At 49.6% G+C, this 18,081-nt stretch overlaps 6 protein-coding genes across 6 annotated transcripts; 5 read left to right on the top strand and 1 right to left on the bottom strand.

Annotated features, from left to right (window-relative positions):
* Positions 1–181: 181 nt before the first annotated feature.
* Positions 182–2,609, top strand: tif1 (putative eukaryotic translation initiation factor 4; the record flags this gene model as incomplete). Its single annotated transcript, XM_032073998.1, has 4 exons — positions 182–197; positions 251–609; positions 670–1,349; positions 2,046–2,609. 4 exons carry the CDS (start codon positions 182–184, stop codon positions 2,188–2,190), a joined length of 1,200 nt encoding a protein of 399 aa, XP_031926171.1. The 3' UTR covers positions 2,191–2,609.
* Positions 2,610–2,646: 37 nt separating this feature from the next.
* Positions 2,647–4,256, bottom strand: BDV27DRAFT_130460 (fumarylacetoacetate hydrolase family protein). Its single transcript, XM_032067418.1, has 3 exons — positions 4,148–4,256; positions 3,868–4,079; positions 2,647–3,775 (listed from the first exon to the last, which is right to left on the bottom strand). The coding sequence occupies exons 1-3, from the start codon at positions 4,204–4,206 to the stop codon at positions 3,348–3,350; spliced, it is 699 nt and encodes a 232-aa protein (XP_031926172.1). The 5' UTR covers positions 4,207–4,256; the 3' UTR covers positions 2,647–3,347.
* Positions 2,822–3,241, top strand: BDV27DRAFT_146401 (uncharacterized protein; the record flags this gene model as incomplete). Its single annotated transcript, XM_032070576.1, has 1 exon — positions 2,822–3,241. One exon carries the CDS (start codon positions 2,822–2,824, stop codon positions 3,239–3,241), a length of 420 nt encoding a protein of 139 aa, XP_031926173.1.
* Positions 4,257–4,658: 402 nt separating the features above from the next.
* On the top strand, positions 4,659–5,578 carry BDV27DRAFT_130462 (uncharacterized protein). Its single transcript, XM_032067419.1, has 3 exons — positions 4,659–4,857; positions 4,992–5,373; positions 5,529–5,578. The coding sequence occupies exons 1-2, from the start codon at positions 4,810–4,812 to the stop codon at positions 5,238–5,240; spliced, it is 297 nt and encodes a 98-aa protein (XP_031926174.1). The 5' UTR covers positions 4,659–4,809; the 3' UTR covers positions 5,241–5,373; positions 5,529–5,578.
* A 231-nt stretch (positions 5,579–5,809) lies between these two features.
* BDV27DRAFT_159136 (PWI domain-containing protein) lies at positions 5,810–7,668 on the top strand (the record flags this gene model as incomplete). The annotated part of the gene is made up of 6 exons (XM_032072829.1): positions 5,810–5,913; positions 5,981–6,071; positions 6,138–6,447; positions 6,518–6,927; positions 7,020–7,403; positions 7,537–7,668. The coding sequence occupies 6 exons, from the start codon at positions 5,810–5,812 to the stop codon at positions 7,666–7,668; spliced, it is 1,431 nt and encodes a 476-aa protein (XP_031926175.1).
* A 7,457-nt stretch (positions 7,669–15,125) lies between these two features.
* BDV27DRAFT_130475 (serine/threonine/tyrosine protein kinase MPS1) lies at positions 15,126–18,036 on the top strand. Its single transcript, XM_032067420.1, has one exon. It carries the CDS (start codon positions 15,209–15,211, stop codon positions 17,723–17,725), a length of 2,517 nt encoding a protein of 838 aa, XP_031926176.1. The 5' UTR covers positions 15,126–15,208; the 3' UTR covers positions 17,726–18,036.
* The last annotated feature ends 45 nt before the right edge of the window (positions 18,037–18,081 follow it).

The raw sequence follows: 18,081 nt of genomic DNA on the forward strand, positions 1-18,081 counted from the left end.
TACGATGAGGTCGTCGACTCCTTCGACTCTATGGACCTGAAGCCTGAGCTGCTTCGCGGTATGTATTCACTTTTTGTCCGACCAGAAAAGGATGTCGATAACAGGAAGTGCTAACGGAGTTTCTTCAGGTGTCTACGCTTATGGTTTCGAGCGTCCGTCTGCCATCCAGCAGCGTGCTATCATGCCCATCATCAAGGGTAGGTTTTGCTCGATCCTTTAGAGTGGATGAGTGGTAACTGATCGTATGTAGGTAACGATGTCATCGCTCAGGCCCAGTCTGGTACTGGAAAGACTGCCACTTTCTCCATCTCCGCTCTCCAGAAGATCGACAACAACCTGAAGGCCTGCCAGGCCCTCATTGTCGCCCCTACCCGTGAGTTGGCTCAGCAGATCCAGAAGGTCGTTGTTGCCATTGGTGACTTCATGGACATTCAATGCCACGCTTGTATTGGTGGTACTGCTGTCCGCGATGACATGAACGCTCTCCGTGATGGTCCCCAGGTCGTCGTCGGTACCCCCGGTCGTATCCACGATATGATCCAGCGCCGTGTCCTGAAGACCGACCAAATGAAGCTCTTCATCCTTGATGAGGCTGATGAGATGTTGTCTGTAAGTTTTACTGCATGTTCTCGAACTCACGTGGAACACCGATGTTGATCAAATAAACAGCGTGGTTTCACTGAGCAGATCTACGACATCTTCCAGCTCCTCCCCCAGTCTACCCAGGTCACCCTGCTCTCTGCCACCATGCCCCAGGATGTCCTTGAGGTCACTACCAAGTTCATGCGCGACCCTATCCGTATCCTGGTCAAGAAGCAGGAACTTACCCTTGAAGGTATCAAGCAGTTCTACATTGCCGTCGAGAAGGAGGAGTGGAAGCTTGACACCCTCTCCGATCTTTACGAGACTGTCACCATCACCCAGGCCGTCATCTTCTGCAACACCCGCCGCAAGGTCGACTGGCTCACTGACAAGCTCACTGCTCGTGACTTCACTGTCTCCGCCATGCACGGTGATATGGAGCAGGGCCAGCGTGATGTTATCATGAAGGAGTTCCGCTCTGGTTCTTCCCGTGTCCTGATCGCCACCGACCTTTTGGCCCGTGGTATCGACGTCCAGCAGGTCTCCCTGGTCATCAACTACGACCTGCCTGCTAACCGTGAGAACTACATTCACCGTATCGGTCGTGGTGGTCGTTTCGGTCGTAAGGGTGTTGCTATCAACTTCGTCACTGCTGACGATGTCCGCATGATGCGTGAGATCGAGCAGTTCTACAGCACCCAGATCGAGGAGATGCCCATGAACGTTGCTGGTAAGTGTCTTTCCCAAGTCAATTTTCTCTCATGTTGGTTTTTGCTAATCACTCAATAGACCTCATCTAAACACCCCCACCTTTATACCTCACGATGCGGATTACGATCGCAGTTGCCAATAGCGGTCCAAGGGTAAGCTGCGGTGGAAAAGGCGTTATGACATCGTTGTGCTTCTCTTGGCAAAGGAGAATCCTTCAAAAGTGGCTTTCTGTGTCTCCAGCATTTATTTTTACTCGCGGCAGCTAGTAGAGGGATACCTCTGCTCGTTGCTGTTTATGGTTTCCTATGTTTTCCTGCTTATGGAGATGCGACATGTTTGTGCGAATTATTGCTGTAATTCATGGTTTCTCTTCCGCCTTTTTCCAACTTTTTTTTTCCCTTTTTGTACCTAGCTCGCTCTGGTTGGTTAAGGATGCTGCACATACTTAATCGAAAGGTCGGGCCAAAAATTGATTTGTTCATTCAGGCAGTTTGGGTGGACAATTAGATGATCATGACGTTGGGGTGGTTGTGTACCTACTTCAGTACAATAGACAAAAGAGGTAATGCCATCCATGATTTATGTTTCTAGTCCTAATTTGTTGTGTTGATGGGATGACCATCCCCCAACTCAGTTTTCTACCGTACAATGCTTCCATCTCCTAGATACCTTCCTATATTACCAATTCATTTAGCCTAGTGCCTACCTATCGAAGCCAGCCTGCCTACTCAATAAAAAAAAAAAAAAAAAAGTCTGAATGGAACCCTCTCCGCGACAGTCGGAATCAACCCCCTCCTCACTCCTATGGGCCCACGAAATCCGGCGCGAAAACATTCACCTGGCCGAGGAAATCCACAAAGCCAAAGCCGACCTTACCTCAACCGTAGATACCATTAATGATCTGAAGCAAACCGTCAATGAATTGACTCGACAAGTGAAGCAAGTGGAGACTAATGCCATTGAGGATCTCGAGAGTCTTGACATTAGAATCACAAATGGATCCGACAATTTGCTTAGGCGCGTCGAGGCCCTGGATATTGAAAACGGAAGATTGAAGGAGGAACTTGAGAATGTTGGAAAAGCGTTTGCCATGCGTTCGAAAGAGCTGTTCCTTGTATTAGAGTCTATGAAGACAGAGATTATGAATGAGGTTTGGACGATCCTGGCACAAGAGAGAGGTGCTTTGCGAGTCAATGAGCTAATCAGAGGATCTCATGGCAATGGTGGTAAGTATTTGTCTCGTACTTCCTTTGATTCAGGCCTGCTGTTCGCTATGTATGAGGTTGTCTGGGCTAGGGTGAGAGCTTGTGGTGCTAAGGACCTTATTGATTTGGTCAACTGATTGAAAACAGATATAACTCGAGTAGGGTCTGACGTACTTGTTCCTGACTCGTGTCCCAAAGATGTCATTGCTTCAACACAAGAACGGGGAAATTCTTTACAGGCACTGTCTGAGACCACATGGGGGCCATCCAGGTCTAGTTCGATGGAAGGGCGACGTAGTACTCAATTAGGCCTGTCCGACGGAATGATCATGCAGGGCCAGGAGAACTTGCGTCGTCTCTTCAAACAAAATGCGAGACCGCTGGGGGCTTATTGGTCGTATGCCATAGATACCCGAATTCAATTGCCTTTGTGGATCAAGAGCAGCAAGATTGCAAAGGCCTTTGTACATGGACTGGAAGACACCGCTACCAGAGATATGATGGAAAGGAAGCTATATGCTGCTGGATGGTCGTGGGATGTATTGGCCGAATTCATGCATAACAAGCTCAATGAGACGAAGTTCCAAACGGCCAGATCACCCGTTCGAATGAAGGCAGGCTCGGGAAAACCTGGGGAGGATTCAAAGCCTAACACTCCGATCAAGCACAGGAAGAAGAAAAAGCGAAGAGTGATACCCATAATACCGGCGGACGAAGATGATCTTCTTGAAATGAATTCATGAGTCAAACCTCGCGTATCACATATCCGGATGTGACAATGAAGTGTTGCATTGAGGTATATATATCTTTAGTCCCGGAATTTCATACAATCACTTGTTCATCAACAGCTCAAGTCTCAGCGTACAGGTAACGACCCTCACGATCCTTTACCTCAACCTCAATCCGGCCTTCCTCGATCTCCTTTCCGTCGACTTCGATGGAAGCTCTCATCACATCTCCGGACTTCACCTCTCCGACACCCTTCGGTGTACCAGTCAAGACCACGTCACCCTTCTCCAAGGTCATAACTCGCGAGATCTCGCCCAGCAGTCTTGGGATTCGGTAAAGCATCAACCCGGTCGAGTCGGCCTGGCGCACCTCGGAGCCGACGCTCAGACGAAGGAAGGCATCGTGAGGGTTGGGGATTCGCGACTTGGCGATTTCTTGGGAGACAGGCAGGAAGGTGTCAAACCCCTTGGCAATGGACCATGGGAGACCCTTCTTCTTAGCTTCGTCTTGTACGTTACGGGCAGTCATGTCAATGCCGAGAAGGTAGCCTGTAGGAGACAATGAACTATTAGCCATCTAAAACTGTCTGCGAATTTGCGTGTTGAGAAAAGCAGAGGCCGTCCGAGTGCTGGAGACTGACTGTGAATAGCATCCAAAGCTCCCTTCTCATCGTTCGGGTCATGATCCCGAAGTGTCTTGCCCATCACCAACGCTAATTCCACCTCATAGTGTAGGTTTGTTCCCTTAGGACGTAAGACGGGGCCCTCGCCAGGACACAGAATGGCCGAAGCGGGCTTCAAGAAGAAGAAGGGCTGCTTGGGCGTGGTGTTATTGAGCTCCGTAATATGGTCGCTTCGCAGATAAGCGTTAGTCTGGTGTACGATCTACCTAGAATGATTCTTTGGGGAAGGGAAGCTCACGCATAGTTGCGGCCAATGCAAATGACCTTGCGACAGTTAGCCCTAATTGAGGCTGCCATTGTGATTATAAATTTTTTGTAATTGAAAGAATATGAGGGGCAGGTGTGCGAGACAGGATGGAGCTATGTTAATATACGTGATTGCCGTCGGAGAAGAGCCGATGCGCCGGAATTGGGGTCCGAAGTCTTTTCTGCGGAGAAGCGTCGGATTCTCCGAGACTCGGAGTTACGTGCCTGCGATCAGTGTTGACAGTGTCTATATCTTTATCCGTGAAGATTGATTTAATTGATAGGAAATGCTAGTGGTGACACATTGACGTTACTGTGTACTACTCCGTATTTCTGGGGATTTTAGTTTGTGGGGAAATTTGAAAAGGCTTTATTCTTCCTCTTCCCATAGACATAACGAAATGTCGACTTCTTACGTCACGGCTGAGAGCCAAAAACAAATAGACTTCTATTAAAGGATGAAACAGTCTCATATTGAATGCCATCTTACATAGACTAGGAGTAGAACCTGCATACTGCATATCTGCCAAGACGTTTTCCCCCTTTGTCTCACTACTACCTCCCATACCGATAGCTTTACTGTTATAGCTTCGCAAATCACTCTTCTTGAGTTACAGGCCAAGTTGTCAAAACCAAGAACCCCTATTCATCAATATGCAAGTAGCCGAGATACTGTCAGATTTGACCTCATTACGAGTCTGTGTATGTAGCCGTTTTCATTCCTTGATACGATAGGTCAATCAAACCAAATCAACAAGGCCAGTTCCTTGAATAAATTCTGTCATCTTACATTACACCAATCAGCATTCTAATCTCCCTCATACTAACGGATCCAGGATTACAATGACGCCCTCGCCCTCGTCACTGTTCACGAAAGAATACCTGCCGAGCGCTCTCCAGCAGATGGCGGCCTTGCTGTCGCAAGCCAGCAAGGCGAAAAGGCAAATGACGATATCCGGCGCGCAAAGGAACTCGTCGACTTACATTACGAGATTAAAGCGCGGCATGCTGATGGAACAGTGGACGAGGAGCTGGCGCGTGCGAGAGAGGATGTGAATCGTGTTCTGAGGGAGCTTGGGCATTGATGATAAGATGCGTCGTCGTGTGTATCTTGGTGTCATTGGTGTGTGCAACTGGGTCGTTATGAAGTACTCATGTATGATATGATCTTTATGTTGTTTGTTCAACGGTGTTTAGGAAAGGGTTTTGTTTTCTTTACTACGTTAATCTTTCAATGAGAACATATATCAAGACGACCAAAATGAAGCCAACAGCTACTCGGAACGCGTCCCGCCGATATCAATGCATTGTAGCTGATATGCGCCTATCCGAGTTCCTGCTGGTCTATAGGACTTTTCGGAGTCACAACTCACACATCGATTGTTTATTATCTGTCGGAAGAAAAGAGACTAAGCTCTCCAAGATCTCAGAAGGGCAGTGATTAGACAGTGTCTACTTGAGTCTTTTCCCATCTCTTCCAAATCGGACATATTCATTGGATGGTCATCGGCCCGACAATTCACCGAGCTTTCCTTGCGCTACGGCCTGTCAGTGCGGCCAACAGCGCAGTCTCATCGATCGATAACTAGAGTCTCACGCGTTCTCTTTTCCCAACGCCAGTGTAGGTCCGATATCAGACCATCAGCTTGCAAAAATGGCGGCCAGCGTGGATGCCAAGCTCCTGAAGCAGACCAAGTTCCCTCCCGAATTCAGTCGGAAGGTGGACATGACCAAGGTCAATATTGAGGTCATGAAGAAGTAAGTGTGTTGAGCTTTCCCTGAATGTCAATTCAAATGCTGACCGTGAGGCGTGACTTGGTCGCAGATGGATTGCCGGAAAGATCTCGGAGATCCTAGGAAATGAGGATGATGTTGTGATTGAGCTTTGTTTCAATCTGCTTGAAGGGTCTAGATATGTACGTTGTGTTCCTTTCCGAACTACGCGATGAGACGATGATACTAATTGTTCTATTCATTTCTAGCCCGATGTCAAGTCGTTGCAAATCCAGCTTACGGGTTTCTTGGATAAGGATACTGCGAAGTTTTGCAAGGAGCTTTGGTCCCTATGCCTCAGCGCGCAAGAAAATCCTCAGGGTGTCCCGAAGGAGCTTTTGGAGGCTAAGAAGCTCGAACTCATACAGGAGAAGGCAAGTTACAGTATACCTAGCTGCGCTTCTGCCCTACTGACTGTATTACAGATTGAAGCCGAAAAAGCGGCCGAAGAAGCTCGTCGGCAGAAGGAACAAGAACGGGTCCGAGAACGAGAACTAGAGGAGCTCAGGCGGAGGGAACGTTCTGAGCGGGGAAGGGGTGGAAGGCGTGGTGGCCGCGGAGGAGGTCGAGACTTTGACAGACGTCGCAGCCGTGATCGCTTCCAGGACCGGCCTTCACGCCGCGAGTTCGACTCCTACGTTCCCTCGGGTTCGCGCAGGAACCGTCGCCCTTCTAGATCACCAAGCCGCTCACGTTCTCCCTCCGCGTCTCGGTCACCACCCCCTCGTCGCGAACGCCAGCCAAGCAGGGACAGAAACAGGCGTCGCCGATCGCCTAGCAACTCTGTGTCTCCAGACAGAGACAGGAGGCCGAGGAGACGTAGTCCTGATTACGGTGATCGAGCTAGATCCATTTCCCGCAGTGATTCCTCACGCTCACGTACTCCCAGACGAGACCGACGGAGACGGGGATCCGTTTCTTCCCACAGTTCATCCCGTTCACCTGCTCCCAGGGACCGGCGCAGAAAAGACTATTATTCCAGATCTCGCTCTAGGTCGCGTGAGCCGGATAATAGAAGCGCCAGACGGAGAAGATCTTCGCCTTATTCTTCAAGAGCTGATAAGAAAGAATCCACCGCTGATTTTACAAAGGCCCGCAAGAACCGTGACGATCGCCGCTTGAGTCGCAGCCGCAGCAGAAATCGCGATGATACCCGCAGACGTCGGTACTCGAGGAGTATCAGTCGCAGCCGTAGCCGCAGCCGAGGACGAGGCCGTTCTCGCAGCACCAGCTCCAGTCCGAGACGTCATGATTCCCGCAGTCGCAGCCGTAGCCACAACAGGGAAAAGAAGAGACGTCGCTCCATCCAGCGATATGCTCCTGCCGCCCGCAGACGGCGTAACACCTCTTCTGTATCCGTCCGTAGTGAAAAGCGACAGAGAATGACTGATCAGGAAGATAACTCCGCAAAGCGGTCGTCGCCATCACCTGAGAAGCCCAACTCGTCAGATCACGAGATGAAGGATCCTGAAGAGGTGGGTCAATGATTCTAAAGGTATTTTCCTTCTCGAGCTGAACCAGAATGATTTTCATAAATGCCATGGCAGCTACAACCCCCAAAATTATGTCTATTAGGACGATCAACGTTTAGACTAACGCAGTAAATAGCAGAAACTATACTCTATCCAACCTCCTCGTGCACAAATATGCAGCACTGAACTACGCGAGAAACTTCTGCGCGAAAAGATCGTCGCAATGCGTCGTACCGCCTCTAGCGACAAGGTGAGTGACAATTCGTGACACTCGAAGTGGAATCAAAGATAGGAGGAATCTTAAACTTCATGAAATGAATGATACCATCTACATACACTTCAAAAAAGTATTAGCGAGTCTCTTCGAGGAATAAAGAAAAGGAAAAAAAAAAAAAAAGGCATACACAATGACAAGGCAGATCAGCAAACGTCAACACTCTGCCTACTAGTCTACTTCCCCATAACGGATTTGCATACGGAGTACTCCGTATGTTGCATAATATACTTATGGATTTATAATTGGAACATCTACAATCAGCGCACAGCCTCCAAAAGTGGGAAAATAAAATTTTTTTTAAAAAAAAAGAAAAATGAAAATGAAAACAATAAAAGCCCTCATTTCAAATCTCGCAAACCCTTTCCTTATTCGGACGTTACCGTTTACCTCCTGAGCGGAAAAACAGGAACAAAAATTCGTCCGTCCCATCGATAGTTGGGATGATCGTCGCGCCCAGAAATAGGAATAAGTAGTCTTTGAACCGGCATCCCACTAATTCTTTTCTAACGGCTCGATTCGATATCCCTTTTCGAAAGACCGGTTTTAGAAAAAGCAGAACCTGTTAATCACAACGGACACCACTTATTGGGATCGGCTAGGACACATCCACAGGATGCGTGCTATTGATATCTAGTCAACGGGCGCATTTTGTGACATCCTTTAGCTGTTGTCTTCTCATGGGTTTTATGTGGGTACTCTGTGGGGTTTTCTTTCTGTCATATTGATTGTCCACAGGAGGAGGTTATGCGCATGACTAGTCTATTGGGGATGATGATCTCTCGTTGACACTCCATAGTTTACCTTAGGTTTTTTTATTTATGTATTTATTCATTTATTTGTTTATATTCTCTTTTCCCTATTCCTTTTCTTTATTTTTTATTTAGAAAGAATTGACTATATCCTAATAGAGGTCCACATACAAATATACAGCTGTAAATAAGATTGAGAACAGTATACTCGTCATATTACTAAAAGTTCGTCAAGTACTATACAGGCAGGAGTAGGACGTGAGTCCCATCTAGGTATATTGTAAAAGAAAGAATGTACTCCATTGAAGGGAATCCACAAAAAGAATAAAGCAGAACCAGAACGTAAGTCTTCCTTGTCAGTGAAACATGTACTCCCCCAGATCACAAGCCCCACGCAAAGAGCATCGACGCATGATCGGGGTAAAACCAGGCGAATTAGAATTAGAATTAGGTATTTACACGAGGTATATTGAGCGTTTCTGCCATTGCGATCGTCTCGTAATCCTCAGCCCATATGGTTGGCTGATTTAAGGCTCGCAAACAGCGACGCTCACGGTGGTGGTGATGGTGACCACCTTGGGAGCGGGGCCGGAGCTGACAGCAGGGGCAGTGGTGATGACAGGAGGGACAACGGTGGTGCTGACGGAGGGAGCATCAGTCTCGGTGGCGACGGGGTAGACGGTCTCCGAAGTCAAGGTGTCGCAGGGAGTAGTCTCGGCTTCACCAGCAGGGCCAGTCTGAGTAGGGACGGCGGGCACGCTCACAGACTCCGAGCCAGTAGGGCTGACATCGGTAGGAGCGGGAGGAACCACGTCAGTGGTGGCGCTGGCAACCACAGTCTCGGAGGTGATGGTATCGCAGGGAGTGCTGCTAGCCTCTTCGCCGGGGGCAGGGCCGCTGGGAGTAGGGACAACAGGAACGCTCACAGACTCAGAACCGGTAGGGCTGACGTCAGTGGGAGCAGGAGGAACCACGTCAGTGGTGGCGCTGGCAATCACAGTCTCGGAGGTGATGGTATCGCAGGGAGTGCTGCTAGCCTCTTCGCCGGGGGCAGGGCCGCTGGGAGTAGGGATAACAGAACCAGAGCTGACACCGGAGGTAACACCGGTAACGGCAGGGCCAGTGGGGACTACGTCAGTAGTAGCGCTGGCGATGACGGTCTCGGAGGTGATAGTGTCGCAAGGAGTGCTGCTGGCCTCTTCACCCGGGGCAGGGCCGCTAGGGGTAGGGACAACTGAACCGGAGCTAACACCGGAAGTAACGCCAGTGACGGCAGGGCCAGTAGGAACAATATCAGTGGTGGCACTGGCGATCACAGTCTCGGAGGTAATGGTATCACAGGGAGTGCTGCTGGCCTCGTCACTTGAGGCAGGGCCGCTAGAAGCAGGGCCGCTGGGAGTAGGAACAGCAGGAACGCTCACAGACTCAGAACCGGTAGGGCTGACATCAGTGGGGGCGGGGCTGGAAGGATACTCAGTGGTGGCGCTGCCAATGACAGTCTCAGAGGTAATGGTATCGCAGGGAGTGGTGCTGGCCTCATCGCTAGGAGCGGGGCCGCTAGGGGTAGGCACAACAGAGCCTGAGCTAACACCGGAGGTAACACCAGTAGTAGCAGATCCAGCGGGAACGGAAGGAACGTCACTGCCAGTCGCACCGGCACTGGTGGGGACAGGAGTCGGCACAAGAGGAGTTGAGACAGCGGGAGTAGAGGCAACAGGCGTAGAAGCGGGAATGCTGGGGACAACGGAGCCGGAAGGAGGAGGGCGGATGGGGGCGCCAGATCCGGTGTCGCAGCCAGAGAGCCACTGGATGATGACGAGGATAATCTGAGTGTCAATCTCAATACCAGCAGCACCACCGCAGACGGCAGCGAGCTGAGCACGAGCATCAAGGGAAACAGAGACGAGGCTCTCGCCAGAGATGAGAACAGAGATCACACCACGGAGGTTAGTGCCGATAAGGGTGTCAACAGTTCCGGTGAGGAAGGAGGTGAGATCAGTGAGAAGACCACCGCTCACATCAACCGCGACATCGGCAGAAACAGCAAAGGTAAGCCAGAACAGAACAACAGACTTGAGTTCGGCACCAAGACGGCAGCTGGAGCCAGAGAGCCAGATAGCCAAAGCGGTACGGACTTCAACGCTGAGATCAGCAGCGAGGCCACCCTTAGCACAAGCCTTGAGGGCGGTGAGGATCTCAACCTCAAGGTCAGCAGCAATGTCGGTCTCGAGGAAGGCAGAGAGGGAAGCTTGGGCACTGGCAACCAGAAGTCCAGACTCTTCAACAAGGCTGCCAATAGCAGCACCAGCGGAGATAGTCGCCAAACCACCGGAAGGAACAGAGCCAATCGAGACGACACCGGTTTCGACTTTACCCTCCAACCAGGCCAGAACAGAGACCTTCAACGAGTGGCTCAAGGTGCACTCCGAGCCAGAGAGCCAAGCCTTCAGGGCGGCCTTAACATCCGCGGCCAGATCGGCGACAACACCACCGCCAGCACAGAGGCCAAGACCAGCCCTGATGTCGACATCGAGACCAAGACCAAGGTGCCCAGAGAGGAAGGTAGACAGAGAAGACTGAGCCGAAGCGCTGAGCACAACTTCGGCCGCAAGATCGGTTGAGGAGAAGACACCATCAAGGGTCACATACAGGTCACCCTTCGCGGCAATGTCGGCACAAGTGGGGATGAACAGTGACAGTCCAGCACAGACATCCACGGACAAGGTGGCGGAGGCTCCGCCTTGGGCCCAGGCCACGAGGGCTGCCTTCAAAGAGGCATCAAACTCAGCATGAGCCTTAAGCCATGCAACCAACTCCGCACGTGCGTCGGCATGGATAGTACCAGCAGTGCATCCCAAAGCACCACCCTGGAGGGCCGCGGCTGCCTGAGCGCTGATTCCCTCGAGGATGGTTACTGTGGTATGGCCACTGCTGCCACCCAAGAGGAGGCTGATCAGGCCGGCCAAGCCCTTGGTGACATCCTCAATCCCTTCTCCAACACCCTCACCAATATCGGCAATACCCTTGCCAATACCTTCCAGAAGGGGGCCAAGAGTACGGCTCTCGATATCGGTGGGGTAAGCAGCAACGGAGCTCGCCAGACCGGCGAGCAACAGAAGGTTGTTAGCACGCATTATGCTAAGATATCAACGAATGTGGAATGCAGTCAGCGAATGACTTCAGAAAAGATAAAAGAAAAGATGACTGGCTGTTAGCAGCCAAAGTTTGTTAACGACAGACTGGTAAAAAAAAAGAACAATATCAAACAAAATAAAAATGAAAGGCAGGCCCCGACTGAAGAGACCAAGTTGAAGCGATTGACGAAGGCTTGAAGTTCAGAGAGAGGTGATCTTCGCTGGGGTTTATATACCCCTGAGGCGTCTGCTTCCATGGTTACTACCTTGTGCGATGGAGACCGCACCCCAGCCCGGCTTTCCCTCATTGGAAGTTAGCACACGGCCCCTGGGAGTAACTGGAGTATCTGTGATCGAGCCGGATCTTCAAGGCCAAGTTAGCCGGGTGGATCCCTAACTGCCAGTGGGAAAGCAAATGACATTGGGCTAACGTTTAATGTGGAAACCTTCGAAACACACCAAGCAGGACGAGCATACTATTTCTGGCAACGGGGTTCACTAACTCGAAATCCGAACCATGCAGGTCGCCAGTCTGGATCACAGGCTATACTTCGGCAGCTTGCCCAACATTCTCCAGAGCCCGGCAGTCTGTGGGATAGTACTGATCACAGACCAAGGGCCCTTTCAACCAATTCCTCAACCCAGACTCTTCTAAAAATGGACTAGTACGATGAAGCCATCGATTCACAACCTATTAGCGCCAAAGCATAGGAGTAGGAGACTAGGAGTTGACGGAGATCGGAGGAAAGAATAGAAATCAAAAAGGAAAAAGTCAAAAATCAACAAATGGTGGATTCCGGTGGAGTCCACGCACTAGAAGGAAGCGTTGGAAAAAAAAGAAAAAGAAAAAAATCATCGTGCCGTAGACAAATAGTAACTTGCTCCAGGGGTTGGTTAACAAACACCGTCAACAGAAAACGGAATACTGCGACTTTGCTATTAACATTGACCAATGATGAAAGATCTCTATCTCTCCTTTTGGCAAGGAAAACGATAATCGTCGAACCGGTCCACCCCCCGAGTCGACCCATGGACGATCACCACGACCGGTGTTTTGCCCTCGAGGTGTTGCTCTATAAGCTTTTCATTGACTCAAGGCACCATGAGACGTGAAATTCGTATAGTCCTTGTCAAGATACGTCGGCGATTGAATACGCAGAAGACCATGGGGGCAGGAAAGCGTCATGGTCAATGCAGCGTTGAGTGCATCATATGGATTTAATGTGCTGCATAAAGCTTAAACACCGCCTGCTGAAAGGGGGAGTTCGGATGAAAATCACCGAAAGGATTTCCTACCGAGAGTGCATACTGAGTACGAAGTACAACACCCAAGCAAATAAAAAATATGGTCTTATCAACCTATCGAGACATCGCGAGTGTTAGCCAAGATAACAACCTCCACCAAATATAATAGTAGTTGTTTTTCTCCAGAGAAGGCATGAACACCCTCATTAGAAAAAGAAATTAAAAAAAAAAAAAAAAAAGCCTGGGGTTGGGCGGGCACCGTGAAACCTAGGTCAGTTCCCTTTCGAAAGGATTCCCCGTACGGAGTCACGTAAGAAGAAAGAAAACCCCATCTCCTTAGGGTCATGGGTGTACGGAGTAAGTAGCTGAAAATTGTGGAATGGACTTACCAGTTTGGGCACTAGTCAGGGACCGAAGACGGCGGTGCAGTAGACTAAGAGTCTTGGCTTGCTTCACCTTTCCAGCATTGGTCGACTGTTGAGACCTCAAAAATCAGGAACTCCCCGTCCTCGTGGTTGAGAGTCGAAATCAACCGATGGTGTGGAAGAGACTCACAATCGTCAAGGATAAAGAGACCTACTGTGGCCCAGGCCATATTCAGCGTCATAGTCCACTATAGTTGAATGTTAACCTCGGGATAGCCTTCCTTTGGAGATCATTACCCAAGTAAGGGCGTTCCTGGATCCATGCGTCCATGACTCCATGTGCTCTTGTGGCCTTGGTTCCTAAGGCTCCACTCCCCTCTGAGTGGCCTGAGCTGCCCCGTTTGGCCGCCTTAACCGATGGGAACCAGGTTCAGATCGCGCTCAGTGAGGAATTTCCGTGCGATCAAACCAAATCGAGCAAGTTTACCTCAAGCGTTTGTTCGACTCTGTAACAAAAGTGGGGGAGTTGCGAAGGGTTCGCAGTTTCATCACCTGCAGCTGGACTGGATCCCTCTCGTTCTTCTCTCTATTCTAAGAAACTCTTGAAAAATTTAACATCCGTATCTCGGCATATTAACTGAGTTTGGTCATGTTTGACGGGAGGTTTTTTCAAGGTTGTAACCTTATCAGCTAAAGTTACCGTGATAGAGGGAATTCCTTGGATGCGAGAAGAAGAGTATCGGGAAAGATACGGTACTTTTAGATGACGATCAGCTTTTGGGGGGCAGGTGACTCTCAGGTGATCTATGTCAGGTGCATCTACTCCGTAGTTTGTGTTTACTTTAGATTGTACTCTATACATACAGACAACATATTGAATTTCAGTGCACTCCGTATGGAATGTACCTGAATACAATGGCATCCAGTTTTGATAGTAGTAGTGGTGATTTTGTACTCTGTACGTGCCCTTGCATGCATAGAACATACATGGTGCATCAGAGAATTCGGGCATTCTCCGAGCCCATGGAAATGCCGACATTTGGTCGATTTCGGGATACTACGCTACATTATGTACGGAATATTCAAATGACAGAATTTTTGAGCGATATAACTCCTATAATAATCCAGGTTGTATAACTACTACATACTCTTTGGACCTATCATTTCCATTACTCTCGAGTAACAGCCGAGACTTGCCGTAGCTATGTCCACTTACCTGAGAGTAAAGTAACCATCGTATGATTGTTTGATTAGACATATACGTGAACTTGACTCATATTATCTATGGTAGTATGCAGCAAGCATACCACAGCCTATGGTTATTGAGCATTTAGGTAATTGGCTTGCAGCTAAGAAATCGGCTATGCGTTGGGCAGTCAGCACTACTGCTTCACCCTTGGAGTGTTAGCTCCATGTTAGACTCCCTGTCTGCAGCGAACATATTAGGTAGAGATATCCAAGTTCGTTGAAAATACGTCCGAGAAGGTTTTAGGGTGTGTTTCAAATGATAATTAATCTAAGTAGGGTTGTTTTGACGTTTGACTCCCGAAACTCAGAAAAAGCGAGTAAATCGGAGCCATGCACAACCTATATATAGTGACGAAAAGTACTATATATGAGGAAGACGGGGTAACTTGGCGTGACATATAAGCCGTGACGCTCAGTCCCCTTATGCTGCAATAGTGGTTCAATGGCTCTAGGAGTAGCAAAACGCCGGGTCAAGTAGACCATGATGTATCTACTGTACATGATGTAGAAGATTCATGTGTATGTACTCTCAAGTGGCGACTGCAGCAAATGAAATGAAAAAGCCATGCTTTGTTGTCATCCCACTATTGCCGTGGCAACGACACATCACGTGATAAGATACCCGCTCCCCAGCCTCCCCGTAACGTTGTTTCTTCGAGTACGTTGATCCCGCCTGGTATACACAACAAGGAAAAGTCGACAACCTGGCGGCCAGTGCCTACCTGTATCTCTTGGGTAGCGGGACCGACGCATTGGCGGACGCGTCCATGTGGCCTCGCTTTGAATCGCTATGATGGCTTCCACTAACTCCCTCTCCGCAGCATATACGGGTAGTCTCCATCGACAGCCGTCATCCCGACAAATGTCCCGCGCCTCGGTCTCTCGCATTGGCTCCAGGCGCACGTCACCGGAATTGCAGAATTCGGCCGCACTAAGAAGCAATGAACCATCAATGTCCAAGCGCTACTCTGCCGGGGATAGCTCCGATGATGAGGTTCCAGAGCCCAAATTTAGTGCTTCCGTCAAAGCCTTGCTTGATGAAGATGGGTTAGACCTATCCCCTCGCCGGCACCAAAATGGCCAAAGCGATCGTCATCAGAGTGATCGCGTAGCTTCAGCATCAACGAGCCAAGAGAGGCGCTCCCGCACAACATCTCCCAACGACCGGTCGACTGGGAGCCCGGCGCCTCGGATCGTCCGCATTGGACCGGGCTTAACTAGCAGCGCAAGGTTTCGAAGAGAAGGATCGCATGTTTCAGGCGGTGAGGATGCCGACTCTGAAGCGAGAGGAAGCTCGCATGATTTTGTTACGCCAGCTCCAAGGCATCGCAGTGTTCGCATCACTGGGTCACGTAGTAGCACGCGATCCCCCGCGTCCATATCGCCCTCCCAAAGGCGATCCGCTGATAGGAGCTCTGTTGAAGGGCATGATAGCGCAAGTCGCCTCGAAGATGGAAGGATAGTAAAACATGAGGATGATTACGCACCACGTCTGGGCACCGCATCGGTATTGCGGAGTCGGAATGGAGAAGATCTGGGCATTCATAGTTCGCTTCGTGTGAAGAGGGTAGGAAGGCTTACAGGAACATTTTTGAATGGGCCAGCGAGAAGAGGCGTGCTCCGGCGGCAAAGTGAGGAAAACAATGATCCAGACAGTTACAAAGAGACGAACCCTGATGGAAACTATGATAACGATGACTATCATTTCAAAAGCACGATGAAATCATCATCGCCCAAAGTATCATGGGCAACAGACCCTAGCCCGCCACATAGGTCGGAAGGGTATCGATCATACGAAGCAGCTGGCATTTCAGCGACTGAGGGCCCCTTTTCGAGGTCCTCCTCACCGAAGTCTTACGGGTCACACTCGAAGTCGACACCTGGCTCATCATCAGAGGCGTCATCATCCAAGCATTCAAGCGCGAAGGATCAACCCATCTTCAAAGTTCCCCCTCCGCCTACATTACCTGCAGCTCGCGACCAAGAGAACGAGCCTCCACCGACCTTCAAGCGAGTGAAACAACAGGGCTTCAACTTGCTTGATAAACCAGAAAAGCTTTCAGTGTCCCATGGGGACGAAAAGAAAGAAAACATGGAAACTCCAGCTGGAAACTCACCCAGAAAGATCCTATCAACTCGAAGCAACAATACCCCACATAGGCCGGCGCCTCCGCCCCCAAAGATGTCCGTACTTGAGACCGCTACAGCAACAGGAGGTGCGGCTACCGCGTCCTCATCCCGCAAAAAGCGCAATCAAGTATCGGTCAATCACAAACCCTTCACGCGATTAGACTGCATTGGCCGAGGCGGAAGTTCGCGCGTGTACCGAGTAATGGCCGAGAACTACAAAATCTTTGCTCTAAAACGAGTGAACCTGGAGGATGTCGATCCCGTAACATTGGCTGGCTACAAGGGAGAGATCGATCTACTCAAGAAATTGGAAAACCTGGACCGTGTCGTACGCTTGTTTGACTGGGAGTTGAACTCCGACAAACATACTCTCAGTGTACTCATGGAAATTGGAGAGTCTGACCTAGAGAAGATACTCACGTACCGATTAAATGCCGAGGATGCCGTTTTTGATATCAACTTCACTCGGTATTATTGGAAGGAGATGCTTGAGTGCGTTCAAGCAGTCCATAACTACAACATTGTTCATTCGGACTTGAAGCCCGCAAACTTCCTTCTTGTACAAGGAAGGCTGAAACTGATCGACTTTGGAATCGCGAACGCCATCCAGGACAATACGGTCAATGTACACCGTGAACAGCAAGTTGGTACGCCCAACTATATGTCACCAGAAGCTTTGGTTGATTCGAACGCATCACTCGGGTTGCCGGCAAGCGTTGGAAAAGTGATGAAGCTTGGTAAGCCGAGCGATGTCTGGAGCTTGGGTTGTATTCTCTATAAGATGGTGTATGGTCAGCCTCCTTTTGCGAAGATCGCCAAATACTATGAGCGCATCTTGGCCATCCCCAATCCAAATGTCAAGATTGATTTCCCCGCCTTTGGTGTTGGAGGAACGCTGATACCGCCGGGATTGATCCGAACGTTGAAGGGGTGCTTGCAACGTGATCAGACATTACGACCGACCGTGGATCAACTCCTGGCTCAGAGGGATCCATTCTTATACCCTGAGGCGCAACTTGAAGGAGCTGTTCCCGTCACCCAGGAAATGCTCAACAGGATTTTGGTGAACGTAGTAAATCACTGCAAGGTGCGCGGCATCCCTAAGGAGGAAGAACTCGCGGCTTGGCCTGCTGGATTTTTTGCAAAGATCAAAGCAGCATTGGAAGAGAACGCATAATGACACTTGACTCGACTAATTTCTTTTGTTTATGTTGGCCCTCGAATATTTGTTGTTTGATATCCTGGATGATCCGACGATCCGGCGTTCATGCCTGCCTATTGGACTGGTTCTGCCCAGCATGGAGTATTTCCTTTGTTTTACACTTCTTGGATCTATAATTTTACCCTTTGGGTACACGGACTTGGTGTTTTGAGGACACTTTGGGCATTGTATATGGATCTTTGTCACTCATGGATGCATTGGAAGCTGTGATTTCAGCGTGGGTTTGGAGTTTGAGTATACTTGGAATATAATAGCATTCACTTAAATACAGTCATGCGTCTTTATCTTTAAGAACCTGTTAGTGCGATTTA

This window comes from Aspergillus caelatus, assembly GCF_009193585.1.
Source record: "Aspergillus caelatus strain CBS 763.97 unplaced genomic scaffold BDV27scaffold_123, whole genome shotgun sequence".
Classification (NCBI taxonomy): Eukaryota; Fungi; Ascomycota; class Eurotiomycetes; order Eurotiales; family Aspergillaceae; genus Aspergillus; species Aspergillus caelatus.

Excerpts from the sequence above, each read along its gene's own strand:
- BDV27DRAFT_130475 (XM_032067420.1), top strand. The coding sequence starts at position 15,209 with ATGATGGCTTCCACTAACTCCCTCTCCGCAGCATATACGGGTAGTCTC.
- BDV27DRAFT_130460 (XM_032067418.1), bottom strand. The coding sequence starts at position 4,206 with ATGGCAGCCTCAATTAGGGCTAACTGTCGCAAGGTCATTTGCATTGGC. Across the intron at positions 4,080-4,147 it reads TGCATTGGCCGCAACTATGC|CGACCATATTACGGAGCTCA; the intron begins GTGAGCTTCCCT and ends TTATCTGCGAAG. Across the intron at positions 3,776-3,867 it reads AGCTTTGGATGCTATTCACA|GCTACCTTCTCGGCATTGAC; the intron begins GTCAGTCTCCAG and ends TGTCTCCTACAG.
- BDV27DRAFT_130462 (XM_032067419.1), top strand. The coding sequence starts at position 4,810 with ATGCAAGTAGCCGAGATACTGTCAGATTTGACCTCATTACGAGTCTGT. Across the intron at positions 4,858-4,991 it reads TGACCTCATTACGAGTCTGT|GATTACAATGACGCCCTCGC; the intron begins GTATGTAGCCGT and ends TAACGGATCCAG.